Source organism: Myotis lucifugus, unplaced genomic scaffold (genome assembly GCF_000147115.1).
Source record: "Myotis lucifugus unplaced genomic scaffold, Myoluc2.0 scaffold_175, whole genome shotgun sequence".
Lineage (NCBI taxonomy): Eukaryota > Metazoa > Chordata > Mammalia > Chiroptera > Vespertilionidae > Myotis > Myotis lucifugus.
In genome coordinates this window covers 666,634-684,455 of record NW_005871223.1, presented here as the reverse complement: position 1 = coordinate 684,455, position 17,822 = coordinate 666,634, and the positions used below count along the sequence as shown (strand labels likewise).

General features: G+C 40.4%; 1 protein-coding gene across 1 annotated transcript in view; it reads right to left on the bottom strand.

Moving 5' to 3' along the window:
• LOC111827495 (mediator of RNA polymerase II transcription subunit 12-like protein) overlaps positions 1-17,822 on the bottom strand; it is a 43,259-nt gene that overhangs the window by 2,078 nt on the left and 23,359 nt on the right. Inside the window, exons 5-8 of the mRNA XM_023760178.1 lie at positions 10,450-10,581; positions 6,818-6,944; positions 4,599-4,813; positions 1,949-2,125 (exon numbers count right to left, since the gene is read on the bottom strand). Of these exons, the coding sequence (XP_023615946.1) occupies positions 1,949-2,125; positions 4,599-4,813; positions 6,818-6,944; positions 10,450-10,500 (570 nt within the window). The 5' untranslated portion in view covers positions 10,501-10,581. The remainder of the gene's footprint in view (positions 1-1,948; positions 2,126-4,598; positions 4,814-6,817; positions 6,945-10,449; positions 10,582-17,822) is intronic.

Below are 17,822 nucleotides of genomic sequence, written 5' to 3'. Positions count from 1 at the left end.
GGGAAGTTAGTGGACAGTGTTTAGAATACTAAACGCCGGGGATGACGGTGTTGCTAAAGATGTGAACAAAAGAATGAAGAAGTGTGTGGGGAGCGCCCTGCTCTGACACCAGGCACATGGAGGGGAGCCCTGCGAAGCTCTGCTCACCCACCTTCAACCATTCTCAACACTGCCATATTTGCTTCATTTCCCCCTCTCCATTTTCTTCTTTTTCTAAAATAAACCTTTTATTTTGAAGTAATATAAAATTTGTAAGAAAGGTACAAATATGGTAGAGTTCCCACATACCCTTCATCCCATTTTGCCCTAATGTTAATGCCTTACACACCCACAACACATTTGTCAAAACTGGGATATTAACACCGGTGCGTTACTGTTAACTACACTCCACTTCAATTACTCGGCCCCCTGACTCTATTTTAAAACAAATCCCAGATATCATGATAGTTCATCCAGGAATTCTTCAGGATACAGCTCTAAATATCAGGCTACTCTTTCTGCTGTCCTGAATAAACTATAAGATTATTCCATTATATTAAAAATGAGTGACACAGGTAACAGCTGATAAGTGTTGATACAGCCCTACCCAGTTTGGCTCAGTGGACAGAGCGTCGGCCCGTGGAGTGAAGGATCCCAGGTTTGATTCCGGTCAAGGGCACATACCCCGGTTGCAGGCTCCTGGCCCTAGTTGGGGGCATGTGGGAGACAACCAACTGATGTGTCTCTCTCACATCAATGTTTCTCTCTGTTTCTCCTTCTCCCTTCCACTCTCTCTAAAATTCAATGGCAAAAATATCCTCGAGTGAAGATTAAAAAAAATAATGTTGATACAGTCAGTCAGTAATGAACACGAAAAAATTATGGCAACTTTTGACATAACCCTGGACATAGAAAAGTTCACACCAAAAAAAGGGTTCTTAATTTAATAAAGGGGAAAAAATACATGGGTGTAGTGATTTTGAAAGTCATTTCAGAGGAAGTTCCAAAATAACCAATCAATCAATCAATAAATAAACAAATGTAATAAAATATTTAGTCTGCAGATCAAAACTCCTCAAAGATATCCAGGAAATAACATAATGAATACCTAAAATTATATTTTTGCTAAAATAATAATAGTGTTCAATGAGATTTACTCATTAAAATTATACTTAAAATCCCAGAAAAAAATGATAGTGAACCTAAGAATAAAAACATTTACAGATCTTGGCCCAATCTTCATTACTAATAACAAAAACTAAACTTGTTTCCCTTTAAAATAGAGCACTTCACTCTTTATAATTCACACACTAAATTTCCTGGCAAGTATTTCCCATGTGCTCTCCAGTTCTTAAATTCAAAAGGTCAAAATCCAAATCCATCTCACATACAACCTCTTCCATGAAGCCCTAACCAATTTCTCAATCAGATCTCTCTCTCCCTTCCAATATTTACTCTTGGAGAGTGGAAGAAACCCAAAAATGTCTAATGGTTCACCTTCCAGTGGGCACTTGGGTTTTTACTCATTGTACTTTTTAATGCTTGTCATTTTATAGACATTAGTCTCCTCCTATCTTATTCATCTTTCCTGTGTCCATAAATTGTTATTCATCTTCATAATACCAAAAGTAACTACCACAATACAGTGCACATAAATGCTACTCAATAAATGAGTTTCAAATTGAAGTAGGAAAACAAATTTAGCCATTATTTGCAGTGACTCAAATGCTCAATAAAAGGACATTAATATAGTAAATTCTGTTAAATCTAGTCAGCTAGTAGTACCACACCACACATGGGCACTCATCAGTACATAAACCATATGGTCAGAGTTATAACAAAAGAAGCAATGAATACAAACACTCACCTGCTATCACATGTACTGTTCAGGCAAGTAGTTGAATAGTCAATGGCTAATCATCCTCTAATGAAATAATCAGGTTGTCAACTGACTGACGCGCTGACTTACCAGAGGTATGGGAAAATGTGTTGCATACTGCAGGTGTCGCAGGAGGTCATAATTAGATGGAAAAATCAACTCTCTTGGTTTTTCTCTCTTCAGCAGCTTCTCACCATTAACTGACATTCTTCTGCCCAAGGAAGGGTTGATGATCTCACAGGACTCTCCAGGCATAGGAGAAAAAATCTAAGTCGTGTAAAGCAAATGGTGGAGGTTATAAATGAAAGAGAGTGAAGCCAACACCAGAACTGCATACAGAGCTTCCAACACACAAAACACTCAAACAATATCCTTTCCTTATTTAACCACTGAGCAAAATATATACAGAAATTGTGTTTATTTCCATAAACTTCATATTCAGATCACTAGGAAGCTGTCGCCATCGTCCGCCATTTTGAAGATGAGACCATGACGACCACACACATGAGAAATGGGCCCAGTTGTATTTCCTGGGGGGCCAGAGACAGATCAGACTACAGGTCAGTGTTTTCCTCTTAGGGCTACATTTCCTACAAAAACACATGCACTGAAATAGTTAACAAGCTAATGAATAACATAAAGAGGAAACAATATTTTCTATAAAGAGGGACTCATTAAGATTCATGGGGAAGAGCACATAATTATACTTAGATAAAGTAAAAGAATGTATAGCAAGTCCAAAGCCAGGAAAGCTACTATTTTGAAGCTAAATACATATGCGGCAAATCAACATGCACTGTCCTGATGAAACTACTACACTCCTTTTTCCTGAGAGATGCCGATCTCAAAAGGAACAAAAGGTCTAGGAGGGCAGGAGTGTTAAATTTCCCAAGGAGGCAGTACAGATGAAACCAAGGATGAACCATCAGGAAACAACTGCAGAGCTGATGGACTGTGCCCTGGGGAGGAATGTGCTGGGGTCACATTTACATCGCAAGCACACAGGTCATTCCAGTGCCTGAGCAAGAAACAGAGGGCAGAGCCCAGCTGGGGTCGGGGTCGGGGAGGGATTCATAGTCAATAATAATTCAATGGTTAACCTACTGGGAATTGCGAACCCAAGTCAGTTTTAAAGTCACTTGTCTACTTCATCAAAAAGATCAATAGTTCCTGAGCCAATACCCATATGTGCCATAACAGTCTGTCCCTGATGATGGTCAGAGAAAGGAAGTCACATAATAGATGGTGTAGCTCATTAAGAAACTGATGCTAAAGCAGGACAGTAACATTTTTAACCACCCTCTTATTTCCTCTTAGTATCTTTTCCAAAAATAAAGAAGGTTTAAGGTATGCATTGCTTTGGAAAGTCACACTCTTTGTCCTCGTGATGAGAAAGATTCAACTTCCATGATTTTTTTAAGGGAAGAGCACAGGAAGGTCCTGATAAAAACAAACTGACCATAATCTCCTTCCCTGGGCTATTCCCAGTCACATGCTCACCAACTTTTCTTAGTAAGAAAAATCTAAGCTAAGATATCTTGATATTGAAGAACAAAAAAAGAAAAATCAGAAACATAGAAAAAGCCTAAACAGGTAAAGTAGCTTTAATTTTTTCACCCTATATAACTTATACTGTGGACAAATTTAGAAACAAATGTATTTACACTAAAGATTTTTTTAAATTCCTATACCATTTAGTCACCAAATCTTAAGAGTATAAACTATGAATCAATGTGTATAATTCTAATGTCAGGTTTTTAAATTACAAGTATAGGTGCTGGTTTAAAAAATATAATATTATATACTTAAACTCTCATACAACCAACAAGAGGTTTTATTGTTAAGGAATTGTCATAATCTCTCACCATTTTCTACTATTTCCCATCACCAACTTCATGTTTTTTTGCCTTGAAAATTTCAATAAGTATCTGGAACAATGTCCAAAATATCAGAAATTGGCAGAAAATTATAAATTCATACTCACTGCATAAAATAATTTGTTGAAAAGAACAACTTAACTTTAAAACATTTGAGAAATAGATATTAAATTTTTCATTCATTGAATGAAGACATAATGTGTTAAGACTAACACAGAATTTCCCACTATGTATAAAAGACTGGTACAATTAATGAACAAAATACATCAGGGAAGATGCTCCTTAGAATGAACACTAAACCAGGACTTTAGGGTCAAAACAAGTCCATTTTTGAGACAAACATTAAAGGAAACTGGGGATTAGAAATACATAAAACTGGAAGCACATATTTTTAATCCAAAGAAAGATATTATGGCCTGTCAAATCTTTTCATTAATAGTTTTAGAGTATCCAAAAGAAAACTCTGGAAGATGTAAATTATAGTCTGTTTTTTTGTGAGCAGAAGTAGAGATACATGAGCTTTGAAACAAGAGAATACAATTAAAAAGTGATCACCAGCCCTGACTGGTTTGGCTCAGTGGATAGAGCGTCGGTCTGCGGACTGAAGGATCCCAGGTTCGATTCCGGTCAAGGGCATGTACCTTGGTTGCGGGCACATCCCCAGTGGGAAATGTGCAGGAGGCAGCTGATCGATGTTTCTCTCTCATTGATGTTTCTAACTCTCTATCCCTCTCCCTTCCTCTCTGTAAAAAATCAATAAAATATATATTTTTTTTAAAAAAAAGTGATCACCCTTCCATCACACATCCTTCGGAGCAGGTTGGGGAAATGAGGGGAGCAGGCACACCCTCCCAGGGCCATACCTCCATCTTCATGTCATGATCCTTGGGGTAGTGCTCATCTGCATTTTCTCCCGAAGGCGACCGTGGCCGAGTGGAGGAGGTGACGGACAGGTCTCCCCGGGAGATGAGGGTGCACATGTAAGCGTCGTGAGAGAAGACATCGTGCCGGATGAACTCGCAGAAGAGCAGCACCAGGTTCACAAACTCCGCCTTCTCACATTCACTGTTTGGATCCGCTATAGAAACAATTCCATCAAAAATTCAGTTTCCACTGATCTCGTTAAAAGGTAAATAAATTTTATAAAAATATTGCTAAGGCTTAACAATATTAGCACCACTTTTCACAATTTTTTTTTACAAAATCAACGATTATTGCCAAATTTCCTATGAGGCACTATTGTTTTGTATAGAAATGGCTCACAGGTTTTGACTGTCCCACTGCAATTAAAAATACTATCCAGTATGCTAAGTACAACTTCAAGTTTAAAGATAGTGGGCCCTGGCAAATGAATAGTCATTTAAATAATAATATAAACACACAGAATTTGAAGTTAAAAACAAAACAAAACAAAAACACAGGCCAAGATTGCTGTCCTCTGGTTTTATCACTAAAACTGCTTGTGGCTGCTTTCAGAGTTTGAGTGTGTCTGTGTATTTGTGGGGCACATTATACATTTTTCCCAAGGAGATTTCACAACAGAACCACAATTCAAATGGTAATTAAAATTTAAAAAATGAGCGGGATCCACTGAAAAGAAAAAGGGAAAATGAAATTCAAAGAGCATAGACAGAAGCTCTTCTGTCTTTTTTAATTCATAACCAGTCTATTTAATTTACATTATGACTTTTAATATTGTAACTGCACTCTAAAACTTTGTATCTGTACCTTTGAGAGGTTAAAAATGTTAAGGCTAACCCTGCAAAGCTCAGCCCCAGTCCCAGCACACTTGCAAACACAGAGACGAACAGAGCATCTAGGGAACATTAAACCTGACACCTAAATGCCTGCTCTCGTCCACCACCACATTCAATACAGCAGCCTCTGCACGGAGACACAAGCAGCTTCTCTGACAGAAAATGGAATCCAGAACAAGCAGTGGCAGAGAAGGACGTATTTCCCAGAGAGAGAACAGGAGTGGGTCGGACAAGGAAGCCCAGGGCAAACGTGTGTCTCCCCCGGACACAAGAGACGTTAGAGCTGCTAATTTCCACTACTGGCAATATACTCTCTATCCGGTATATCTCCTGTCTTCTCATTTCCCTGCTTCACTTCCATGTTTCATTTCTCTCCCTACATTCCAACAATCAGCTTGACTCCAGCTCTTTCTCTTCCTCTGAACTCGACCAGCCACAAAATAACTAAAGACCCCTAGGCATCACTCAACCCAAAAGGAGGCCCTTCTCAGAGGAATTGGAAGCAGGGCTATTTCTAGATGCTTTACCTTTTTCTTCTTCACAAACATCTTCCTTCCCCTCCCTCCACTCTTTTTCTCCCTTTTCTATCACTTTTCACTCTTTGCCATTTTTCTGTTGTTCTATCACTATCTATCCTAAGACCCTCCCTGCTGCACTCTGACACATAAAAGCCTCAGAATAAGATCAAGCCCATTTAGCTCACACAAAGATTTTTTAAAGTGGCACCCACAGTATGAACCTACTGGGTGGTTTATTCCCCAAACCCTCAACTTGCCACCAACTACAGAATAAAAGAAAAAGAATATAAGATGACATGAACATCCAAGAGAGAGTTAGCAAGCAGCCAACCATCTTTACAAATAATTTCCTTGTATCTAGGACCTTGTTATAAAGTACTGTTATTTGATTCCCACCCTCTACCCACCTTTTAAGATGCAAAGTTAGAAAATAAAAAATTTAGAAAATGGTTTGAAAAGAGAAATTTCCAAATCACAATATACAGTGAAACATCTTAGCTCCTCTATTTTGATAAGAAAGATCTATAAAGGGAAAATTAGTCCACTAATTACAAAGGAAGGAGGCACTTTATTTTTAAACTCTACAAAATTTTAAACCTTTGAAGTTCACCTAATTTTAAAATTGCACAAAAATATCCATTGAAAACATGCCACAAAATTTTGTTCAGTAAAATATACATTATATTCAGTGCCAAGAACTTCTGATAAGATGCAAATAAAAATTTAAAGAAAGAAGAAACAGCTTTAAAAGAAGGGGGTGGAGGCCATTCCCTTATTTAAGATCTAAAAGCAAAGAGATTTACTTACACAATGAGGGGGCCTGTGTATCTAAAAACCTTAGCAGAACATTCTGGAAAACAGGCAAACTAGATCCAGCAAGAGACGCAGAAGAAATGGACTCCTTCTCATCTAAGACCTCTGACTCCCCACATCTCTAAAGATTAAAAGTAAACAAGCACAGTAAGTTATAAAGGACAAGTATGGTCACTGTTGGTCATGAATAGGTTAGTTTCTCATTAAAATTTAAGTTCTCAGATAAAATATAAATTAATTGAGTTTTCTCTATATATTTGTAGGCCATGCATAGTAGGTAAATATAATTTTACAAGTTCAGGAAGCTAATCCAGAACAATTGAAATGATTTCAAACCATACCCCTGAAAAACATTATTCATCTGAATTATAAACTCTACACAGTACTGTATGAGCATCCATTAAATACACAACATAGTACAAAATACACTACTCAGTATTCCTGTACCAACTGCTAAAAATAATTTGAGGTCATCATTTTTAAATAGCTCATGCTTAACTGTATTCCCCCTAAGAAATGTTTGGCAATGTATTATTGAGTTCCATTCTTTTGTGTTTGTTTTGGTCAGGTGGGGGTATTTACAAGTGTGTGTGGAGAAGTGTGGTGTGGAATAAGAAAGCTAACATAATTCCCCCAATAAGGTTCTTTCACTTATTCATCACATTTTACCAATGAGATCTCTCAGAACCTCTGGGACTCTCCACAGTTCATGAAACACATCTAGAGAAACTGTTCAACCTGTGTACTCCTAAGATAGAACTTACTGCCCTGGCTGGTGTGGCTCAGGTGGGTGTCATCCCGAGCACTGAGAGATTGCCGGTTCGATTCCTGGTCAGGGCACATGTCCGGAGTTTCAGGCTCAATCCTCATAGGGGACATGCAGGAGGCAGCCAATCAATGTTACCCTCTCACATTGATGTTTCTCTCTTTCTCTTCCTCTCCCTCTCCCATCTTTCCTTTCTAAAAATCAATAAACTATTCTTTAAATGAATTATTAATTTTTTAAAAAAGATAAAACTTAGTACAAAACCAGAAAAAAAATAGTTTAGAAGCAATCAGATCCTTGTTTTTTATTCTCTTCAATATCCCTTTGATCCTTATTCTTCAATATTAAGTTATTAATTACTATATTAACATATTTCTCCAAGCCATCCTTTCTTTATAAAGGTCAAATTTTGATGTTAATTAGAAATCAATTATCTTAAACATCTCTGAAAGAATACAGTTACACCTATTAAAATTACAAAGCAATGTGTGTGAACCTCTTCTGAAATTGATTGTGTGTGTGTGTGTGTGTGTGTGTGTGTTCATTCTGGGACACAATGGGTGGAGGGAGGGAATGACAACAACAATCCAGAAGCAACAATGAAATCTGAGAATTCAACTTTAGTTACTAAACTTTTATCATTTCAATTCACTTGTAGAATAGTCTATTCATAAATGTATAGAAAAAAAGCAATGAAACCCTTCTTTCTAATTTGCACATTGCAAAATGGGCTCGTGTCTTACACCTTAATATCAATATCTTCAAGCCCCAATTTCAACAACATGATCTTTTGTATCTGGTGAACGGTACCTTCCAAAAAGAGATATCAATGAAAACATCCTTCCTATTTCGTTTTTTAATAGCTTCATAGGAAGTAGGTGCATTGTCAGTAACAGAGAGCCAGCTAAGTGCTCATCCATTCATGCAACATTTATTGAGCATCTACTATGCACTGAGCACTACTCTGGGTACTCGGGTTCCTATTGTTGAGCTTACATCCCAGAGGCAGGCAGGTGTTAAACAATAAGCCACTGAGGAAAGTAAAACAGAGTGATGTGAGAAGAGTGACTGAGGAGGTGACACATGTTGAGCTGGGGATGCTACAAAGACAGTGACACTTTCTGAAATAGGAATGGCAGAAAGAAACTGGCCATGTGAAAATTGGGGAGCAGGGTGTGCCACCAGAAGAAACAGCAGGGGCAAAGACCCAAAGATAAAAGCGAGTTTGGAGTGATGGAGGGACAGACAGAAAGTCCAAGGCGTCTGCAGTCATGTGTGTCCCAGAGGAAAAAGGTAGGAGATGGCGGGGGGAGAGGCAGGTAGGGCAGCCCTCGAGGCTCTGTGGGCCATGTAAGGACCCACCATGGAGTTTTAGTAAGGGGACAGTGTGATCTGTTCCCACTTTGAAAAGATGGGTCTAGCTATGAAGAAACAAGGTAGGAGGCCCAACAGGTGTCGAGGTGAGAGAGGAAGTGGCCTGGTCAAATCACACCTTCTCCAGAGCTGACCCTGCAGAATTTCACAGGCACAAAAAGAGGCTCGCTTAAAAATGTTCCCTTCAACAAAAGCTCATGTTTATGAAGCTAGCTCTGTTTTCCCATAATAATCTACTGCTGAGGCCATAATTGCCTTCTCTGGGGCCAGAACACAATCTCAAAAAATAATACAAACTGCTACCTATAAATTCATAGGCAAAGCACTTCTGGTTCCACTAAAATATTATGTGGCTTTAAAATCCATAATATAAAAATATATACACAAACATATATAATAAGATATATATATATATATATATATATATATATATATATATATACTTGTGTGTATGTATCTTAACCTCGCAAAGGAAGAGTTCTTTGTTCTTAGATATTAAAGTTTTGTTTTAAAAGATAATTGTTCAACAAACGACAAGTGCTGGCAAGGATGCAGAGAAAAAGGAACCCTCGTGCACTGGTGGTGGGAATGCAGACTGGTGCAGCCACTGTGGAGAACAGTATGGAGCTTCCTCAAAAAACTAAAAATGGAACTCCCATTTGACCCAGTGATCCCACTTCTAGGACTATATCCCAAGAAACTAGAAACATCACTCAGAAAGGATATATGCACCCTTATGTGCATATATCTGATGATGTCACTTGTGGTAAAGGGCACCCCTATGTTCATAGCAGCACAATTCACCATAGCTAAGATTTGGAAACAGGCTAAGTGCCCATCAGCAGATGAGTGGATTAAAAAACAATGGTACATCTACACAATGGAATACCATGCTGCGGTAAAAAAGAAGGAATTCTTACCATTTGCAACAGCATGGATGGAACTGGAGAGCATTATGCTAAGCAAAATAAGCCAGTCAGAGAAAGATAATGTCACATGATCTCACTCATTTGTGAAATCTAATGAACAACATAAAATGATGAACAAAAACAGATCCAGAGACAGAGAAGCATCGATCAGACTGTCAAACCTCAGAGGGAAGGTAGGGGAAGGTAGGGGTAAGGGGGAGAGATCAACCAAAGGACGTGTATGCATGCATATAAGCCCAACCAATGGACACAGACAACAGGGGGGTGAGGGCAAGAGTGGGGGGTTGGGGGGAGAGACAATGGGGGATATGGACACATATGTAGTACCTTAATCAATAGAGAAAAAATAAAAATAAAAGATAATTGTAAGTTAGTCCAGTATATGAACTATTGACTTCGTTAACAGAGAATCTTAGAGAGATCCTGCCATGAATTTGTACATTCTCCCTTTTTCCTTTAAAAGAAAAAATATAGTATAATGAGGATAAGAAAAAAGAATCCTTCCCAAAACATAATGTTTAAATGATGGCATTCAACAAGCAGACAGGAACACCCACCTCGGCCTCGATTTCCGCTTGCCTCTTCTCCAAGAGTTTCGCCACTGCCATCGCCCTGTGCTTGCCGGACCGTTTACAGCTCACAGCCCATTCACACAATAATGTCACCACAGCTTCATCACTGGGGGCAACCTAATGACCAAGAGAAATGAGTACCAGCCAGAAACAAATGCGCATTCACCCAATGAGAGTAGGGAAAAGCAAGCAATGCAATATCTAAAGTTTGAATGCTTTTTTGTTATATTTTATTACAGTCGTTTTAGAAAATGTTCCCAAATCTTTCGTAATTAAAATATAAAGAGTAAAACTTTAGTCATAAGGAAGGGCAGCATTTACTCAGAACAGGTGAATCTGTGACAATTGCAAGAGAATGAGAATTCTATATGCCTTCACTTACACAGGATCGTAACTACCCCCTCCATAGGCCTTCACTTACACAGGATCGTAACTACCCCCTCCATAGCCCTTCACTTACACGGGATCATAGCCTAGCCCCCTCCATAGGCCTTCACTTACACAGGATCATAGCCTAGCCCCTCCATAGGCCTTCACTTACACAGGATCATAGCCTAGCCCCTCCATAGGCCTTCACTTACACAGGATCGTAACTACCCCCTCCATAGGCCTTCACTTACACGGGATCATAGCCTAGCCCCCTCCATAGGCCTTCACTTACACAGGATCATAGCCTAGCCCCTCCATAGGCCTTCACTTACACAGGATCATAGCCTAGCCCCCTCCATAGGCCTTCACTTACACAGGATCATAACCTAGCCCCCTCCATAGGCCTTCACTTACACGGGATCATAACCTAGCCCCCTCCATAGGCCTTCACTTACACGGGATCATAGCCTAGCCCCTCCATAGGCCTTCACTTACACAGGATCATAACCTAGCCCCCTCCATAGGCCTTCACTTGCACGGGATCATAGCCTAGCCCCTCCATAGGCCTTCACTTACACAGGATCATAACCTAGCCCAGTGATGGCGAACCTATGACACGCATGTCAGAGGTGACACGCGAACTCATTTTTTTGGTTGATTTTTCTGTTAAATGGCATTTAAATATATAAAATAAATATCAAAAATATAAATCTTTGTTTTACTATGGTTGCAAATATAAAAAAAATTTCTATATGTGACACAGCACCAGAGTTAAGTTAGGGTTTTTCAAAATGCTGACACGCCGAGCTCAAAAGGTTCGCCATCACTGATCTAGCCCCATGAATCCTCCAGAATTCAATTCCAAAAGCAGATGGAAGGGAAACAGACCACCGAATATCAAGAACAGCTGTTACAAAGCCCAAGCACTTCACTCCACTGTTGTCTCCTCGGGCCATCACTCACAGTGTCCCTCAATAATTCACTCAAGCCAGGTTATCAAATCGCCCAGTTCAATGAGGAATTGTAAGAAACAACGTGTGTGAGGGTACCGGGTGAGGAGGGGCTGCTAATCAAAGACCCACTGCACTAGAAACAACAAACATGAAAAATGGCAGTCAAAAACATATAACACAAAAATAAGTAATAATACAACTATAAACTGTGTTTTGGGTACTCAAAACTGTAAACCTACTTTTGCCAACTCTTGTAAATGTATGTGTGTATACACACACACACCCACACAGTAAGCACATTTCAGGCTTGTGCACTCTGAGAAAACATCCAAGAATCTCAGGATAAGAATCCCTGATCAGCCTTTAGACACTATGACACAATAGATATAAAAATCAGTTTATCCCAAGATTTTTACTCATCCTACCCTAAATTTCATTAAAAACATCTTGACTCAAAACACACAAAAAGGCATATATTTCGAAAGGAGCTTTGGTTCCCTTGGTTTGAAACAAGAGAAAAATGCAATTAAAATATACAAAGACCAAACGTAGCATTTAAAAAAGAAAGCAAATGGGGAGGAATTCCCACCTGGTTTCAATGTAATCCAGAGAAAAGTAAAAACATACAAGTCAGTTCAGTGAAGCACCACATGCTGACATTGAGAATACTGAAGAGAACGAAAGAAGTTGCCCTAAAAGCACTGCCACCAGTTTTTTTTTAAAATGTTTTTATTGATTTCAGAGAGGAAGGGAGAGGGAGAGAGAGATAGAAACATCAATGATGAGAAAGAATCATTGATTGGCTGCCTCCTGCATGCCCCCTACTGGGGATCAAGCCTGCAACCCAGGCATGTGCCCTTGACTGGAATCGAACCCAGGACCCTTCAGTCCGCAGGTCGATGCTCTATCCACTGAGCCAAACCAGCTAGGGCTACTGCCACCAGTTTTAATAAATGAATCAAATAAGTAATGTGCATCATACCCACATTTACACAATTTTTTACTTTCCCCTGCATCGTAAAAATCAGATGAAAATATGCTACAAGAGGATAAGCGGCTGACTTATCCAATTTAAGTTAATAGGCTCTACTTGACCTAGAGATGTATTTTAAAAAAAAAAAAACATAAAGGAAAAGAATTCTCTTTAACATATCCAGATATGACCACATTTTTGGAGTGATGTGCTAGAAAACAAGTCTTAGGAATGAGTAGATTCGCTTCAAAGCACTTAGGAAGTACCCATGAGAAGGTACGTGCTGGGAAACGAAAGTTTAAAAGATGTGGTGCCTGTTCCAAAAAGTTCATATTGTAGCAGGAAAAGCAGAAAAGACAACTAATCATAAAGCAAATGAGATGTTGACAGGGTGAAAGAGGAAGTGACTAAGTCTCATAGTCTGCACCTGCCGTAGTTCATAGACGATAAGCATCCGCCTGTCCCAGCTTATAGAACGCTTAACTTGAAGGCAGGCCGGCAGTCTACCTGCAGCGGCAGCTGTAGTCTCAATTTGTAGTTACTAAGAATTCAGTCAATTAAGAAAATCAAAGGAAAATGCTGCTAAAAGACTGAGCTTTCAAAATTTTGTCACAGAAACTTTCCTGTCTTCCTATCAATTGTTCCCATAACAAGTTACACATTTTAAAATCTATTTTCAACCAAAAAGTATTTTCCCATGGTGTGCAGATTCCAACAGTGTAAAATCCACTCCTTTCTGAATATCAAACAGCCTGCCAACTGATGCCACTCTTTCCTTGGGACACTGGAGTGGGGGGGAGGCAGGAATAGGCAGGTTCTGTGCCGACTAAAAGAAACAGAAGATATTACAACAGAGGTTTTACAACAACTTACACTAACTTCTCAGAAGATCATACTGGAATACCAGGTCATATTATACCAACTTGAAAGCACACAATATGAATCCTCTATAATAAAAGGCTAATATGCAAATAGACTGAATGGTGGAACAACCGAATAACCAGTTCCTATGACGTGCGCTGACCACCAGGGGGCGTATGCGGAACATAGCAGGCGTCAGCCGCTGCAGGATGGTGGACCAGGTGTGCGAGCCTCTGGTGGTTACTGAAAATTCTTTGCTCCCTCACACCACGGTCCTGCCCGGCGCTTGCACCTGTTGCTGGCGCCAGCCCCACTCATATCTGCTGCTGGTGCCAGAACCACCGCTCGCACCCACTGCTGGCGCCGGGTGCCAGTCTCAATTGCTCGGTGCCATCAGCGGGTGCGAGCAGCGGCTGCCGGGCCCAATCGCCCCTCAGGGCTTCTCCACCTCCCCCTGCTCCTGAGGGGAGATCAGGGCCAGCAGCCGCCTCTCGCACCCACTGCCGGCAACGGCCCCGCTCGCACCCACAGCCGGCGCCAGAGCCGCCGCTAGCACCTGCTGCTGGTGCCTGGCGCTGGTCCAATTGCTTGGTACCATCAGCAGGTGCAAGCAGTGGCTGCAGACCCTGATCGCCCCTGAGGGCTTCTCCACCTCTCCCTGCTCCTGGGGGGCGATCGGAGCAGCAACAGCAGCTCGCACCCGCTAATGGTGTCGGCCCTGCTGGTACCCACTGCTGGTGCCGGCCCTAATTGCTCTATGCCTTCAGTGGGTGCAAGTGGGGCCGGCACCATGAGCACATGGGAGCAGCGGCGGCAAGAGTGAAACTGCCGGCAGATAGGGGACCAGGGACCACAGGGGGAGGGGCCAGGCGGGGCGCTGAGGATAGGCCGAGACCCACCCCTGTGCCTACCACAGCCTCGCAGCCCACAGTTCCTTTCAAGGTGCACAAATTCGTGCATTGGGCCCCTAGTAATTACATAGTTATGAACTTGGGTAATAAGGCATTACATTAGTTCTTTATAATTTAAAAATGTTATAAAATAAAGTTTTATAATTTCAGCATTACTTTTCAAGATAATATTTCATTCAAACCTTTTGCCCCCTATTTACTATAAAGTTTCGGTCTACATTTTAAATGTATTAACTACTAATCATCAAAAAATAAGGAGAATATTTTGCTTATTTGACTCTCAACACCAGTTCCAGGGTACACCCCATCAGATATGTTCAATGTGCATACAGACACCCGTGGCTCATGTGCCCCACATACCAATGCCTTGTACCTTCTCCACCGCTCTGTACCAATCAACGGCTAGAAAATTATTAGAGGGTAGCTTCCCTTTGTCTGCCAGATGCTGTCTTACAAGTTAATTCAAGTAACTGTCTGTTGGGAAGTACTCACTCCTTCATCCTGCCGACTATGCCAACTGTTGTGTCCGAGTCCCTCGGGCAGGGACTGGACCGTCATGGGCATCGGGTATGAGATGAAGAAGTAATGAGCCGTCATAGGTGTATAAGAGAGGCTTTATTGCAGACTATGTAGCCATTGCTAACAAGGAGCCATTAGACAAAACAATTCTTCAAAGTAGCCTTACAAGGCAGCAGCTAACAAAGCTGTCACATAAAGCAGTCCAGCAAACATAGGAACTACTGCTCACACAGTAGCCCTTACTAATACAGTAGCAAACACATACAGAGCAGCCGCCCCTATATAAAAGCAGCCTAGCCTCGGATGGTCAGTAACACATCTTTAGACTAACTTAGACAAAGGAGGCTTCTTTCCAAATAGTGACACCAATATTTGGGTTACAGAAAGGCATGCCTGAGCCGTCAGTGGGTAAGTAAGATTGCTGTGTCCTTGCTTTTGCACCTGCATACAGCAAATTAGCCTTGAACACTCTGATTAGGATTCCCACACTCAGATTGGCTTTGAACAGCCGGCACACTCTGGACAGGGCCCCTACACTGTCAATAGGACATCATGATTTCAAATATGTAAGTTGAAATGCATTTTCTTCCTAACAACAAATTTCTAAAAATATTAAGCTCCTTTTCTTTACACCAATAATTGTTTAAGTGAAATTTAATAAATACTTTTAACACATAATAAGTTCAAGGCAAAAATCTGAGGTAAGTTAATAGTTCAGGATATGAACTAAACATGAAGGTCCCTGCCTTCAACAAGATGGAGATTCAGTGGGACAGACATACATGTATATACATAATTTAGATGCATAAGAAAGAACACATCATTTATCTCAGAAAGACAGCAATATTCACCAGGAGCAGAGAGAAGACTGAAGGGAATGCTTAGATGTTTCTTTTAGAAGGTAGCTTTTGAGAAATATCTTAAAAGAATTAGATTTCAAAATAGAGATGAACAACAGCAAACATAAAGTATGTGGCAGGCAGAACAATGGCCCTCATCCCCAAAGATGTCCACATCCTAATCCCAGGGCCTATGAATGTTACCTTAAATGGCAAAAGGGACTTTCGGACTGTGATTAAGGGTCTTGAGAAGAAGGGATTATCATGCATTATTTGGGTGGCCCCAAAGTAATCTCCAGAGTGCTTATAAAGGAATGGGGGTGGGGGGGGGGGAGTGAGAGAAAGAGCAGGAGTGAGACCAAGGGAAGAGTTTGAAGATGCTCTGCCGCTGGCTTTGACAAAGGAGTAAGGGAACACAAGCTAGGGAGTGAGGTGGCCTCTAGGAGCTAGAAAATGCGAGGAAACGGTTGTCCCAGAGCCCCTGGAAGGAAAGCAGCCCAGTGAGATGATACCCTCCAGAACTATGGGAGAACAAGTCTGTGTTGTTTTAAGCCGCTAAATTTCAGATAACTTGTTACAGTAACAATAGGAAATTAATTCTAAGTAGTTTTAAGCAAACATAAACATTGAAAACATGGCTGTGGTTCAAGCAATTACAGGATCTGAGGACTGCTGGTTAAATGGCAAATGTAGAAAGGCAACAATACAAAATTTAAAATCTGGGGAAAAAGTTTATGAAAACACACTACGAAGGGTACCATGAAGCTGGTAGAGCCTCACTCATGCATTTACTTACTAATTCATTAAATAAATATGTATTGAGCACCTACTATGACGAGGCCCTTTTCTAGGCACTATATATAGATATATTCTCATGTATCACTTTGTAGGAATAAAAATTGGTACTTCCCTTTCGGATGTAATTTCTGTTACATAACAATAGTCTTAAAAGTTTATATTATTTGCTCCAATAATTCAACCTCTAAAAATATAGCCCAAAGAAGTTATCTTAAGTAAAAAGACACGAATGCCCCAGGCCTCAGTGAAGCCTGATAAAGACTCCTTCTGATGTTTGTAAGAAGCACATAATGGATCACAACAATTGAAAGTAGACCGATCTTACAGGAAACAAAGGCCCATGGTCAGATCAGGGGCGAAAGAATGTATCTTCAGCAATGGAAGTATGAGAAATTTTGTGGGATCATTTGTTTTTATTTCTATTTTCTGCATGAAAATGGTGACTTTTCATTATCTAATTAAAGATACATAAATAAGACAGGTAGATGGGAGAGGCTTGCAGTTAAACACAGAAAAGGGAGGTTAAAGGTGCAGGATCAGCATTAAATCTCATGTCCTCTCCAAGAAGGGGAGTCCTCAGCCCTCAGACAAGGTCTGTTCTGTCTGCTCACCATCCTTTCCTTCTCCCAGGAGCTGCACCCCTCCTTCTGGGGGTACTGCTCCTCCTCCCGCCCTCAGGTGGCTCAAGGAGGGGTTACCAGTTGTATGTAGTACCCCATCCTCTCAGCTTTACTGTTACGTTCTGGATCCGGGGTTTTGACAGGCAGTGAAGACTTTGGTAGATTCTCAGAACACCGGGGGGAAAATCACTCTGTGCCAGGTACTCATGCGGCTCACTGCTCTGTGCTCAATCTTGTGAAATATTTTAGGTGTTGAGCCCTGACCAATGAGCCCTGACCAATGAAATTGTTTATATTCTGGCAAACATCTATTCTGTCTAATTGACTTTTTGGAATATTTATTGCTTATTTTAATGTCTCAGCACCAATAACTGACCAAAGCAGACCCAACAAAAATTAAAAATGGAAAGTACTTGGACTTAAATGTAAATCTATTCATTCACTTCTAATAAAATAACATAGTATGGACTAAATCACTTTCAAAGTCACTAAGAAAGGTATCTTAGCAAATTTGA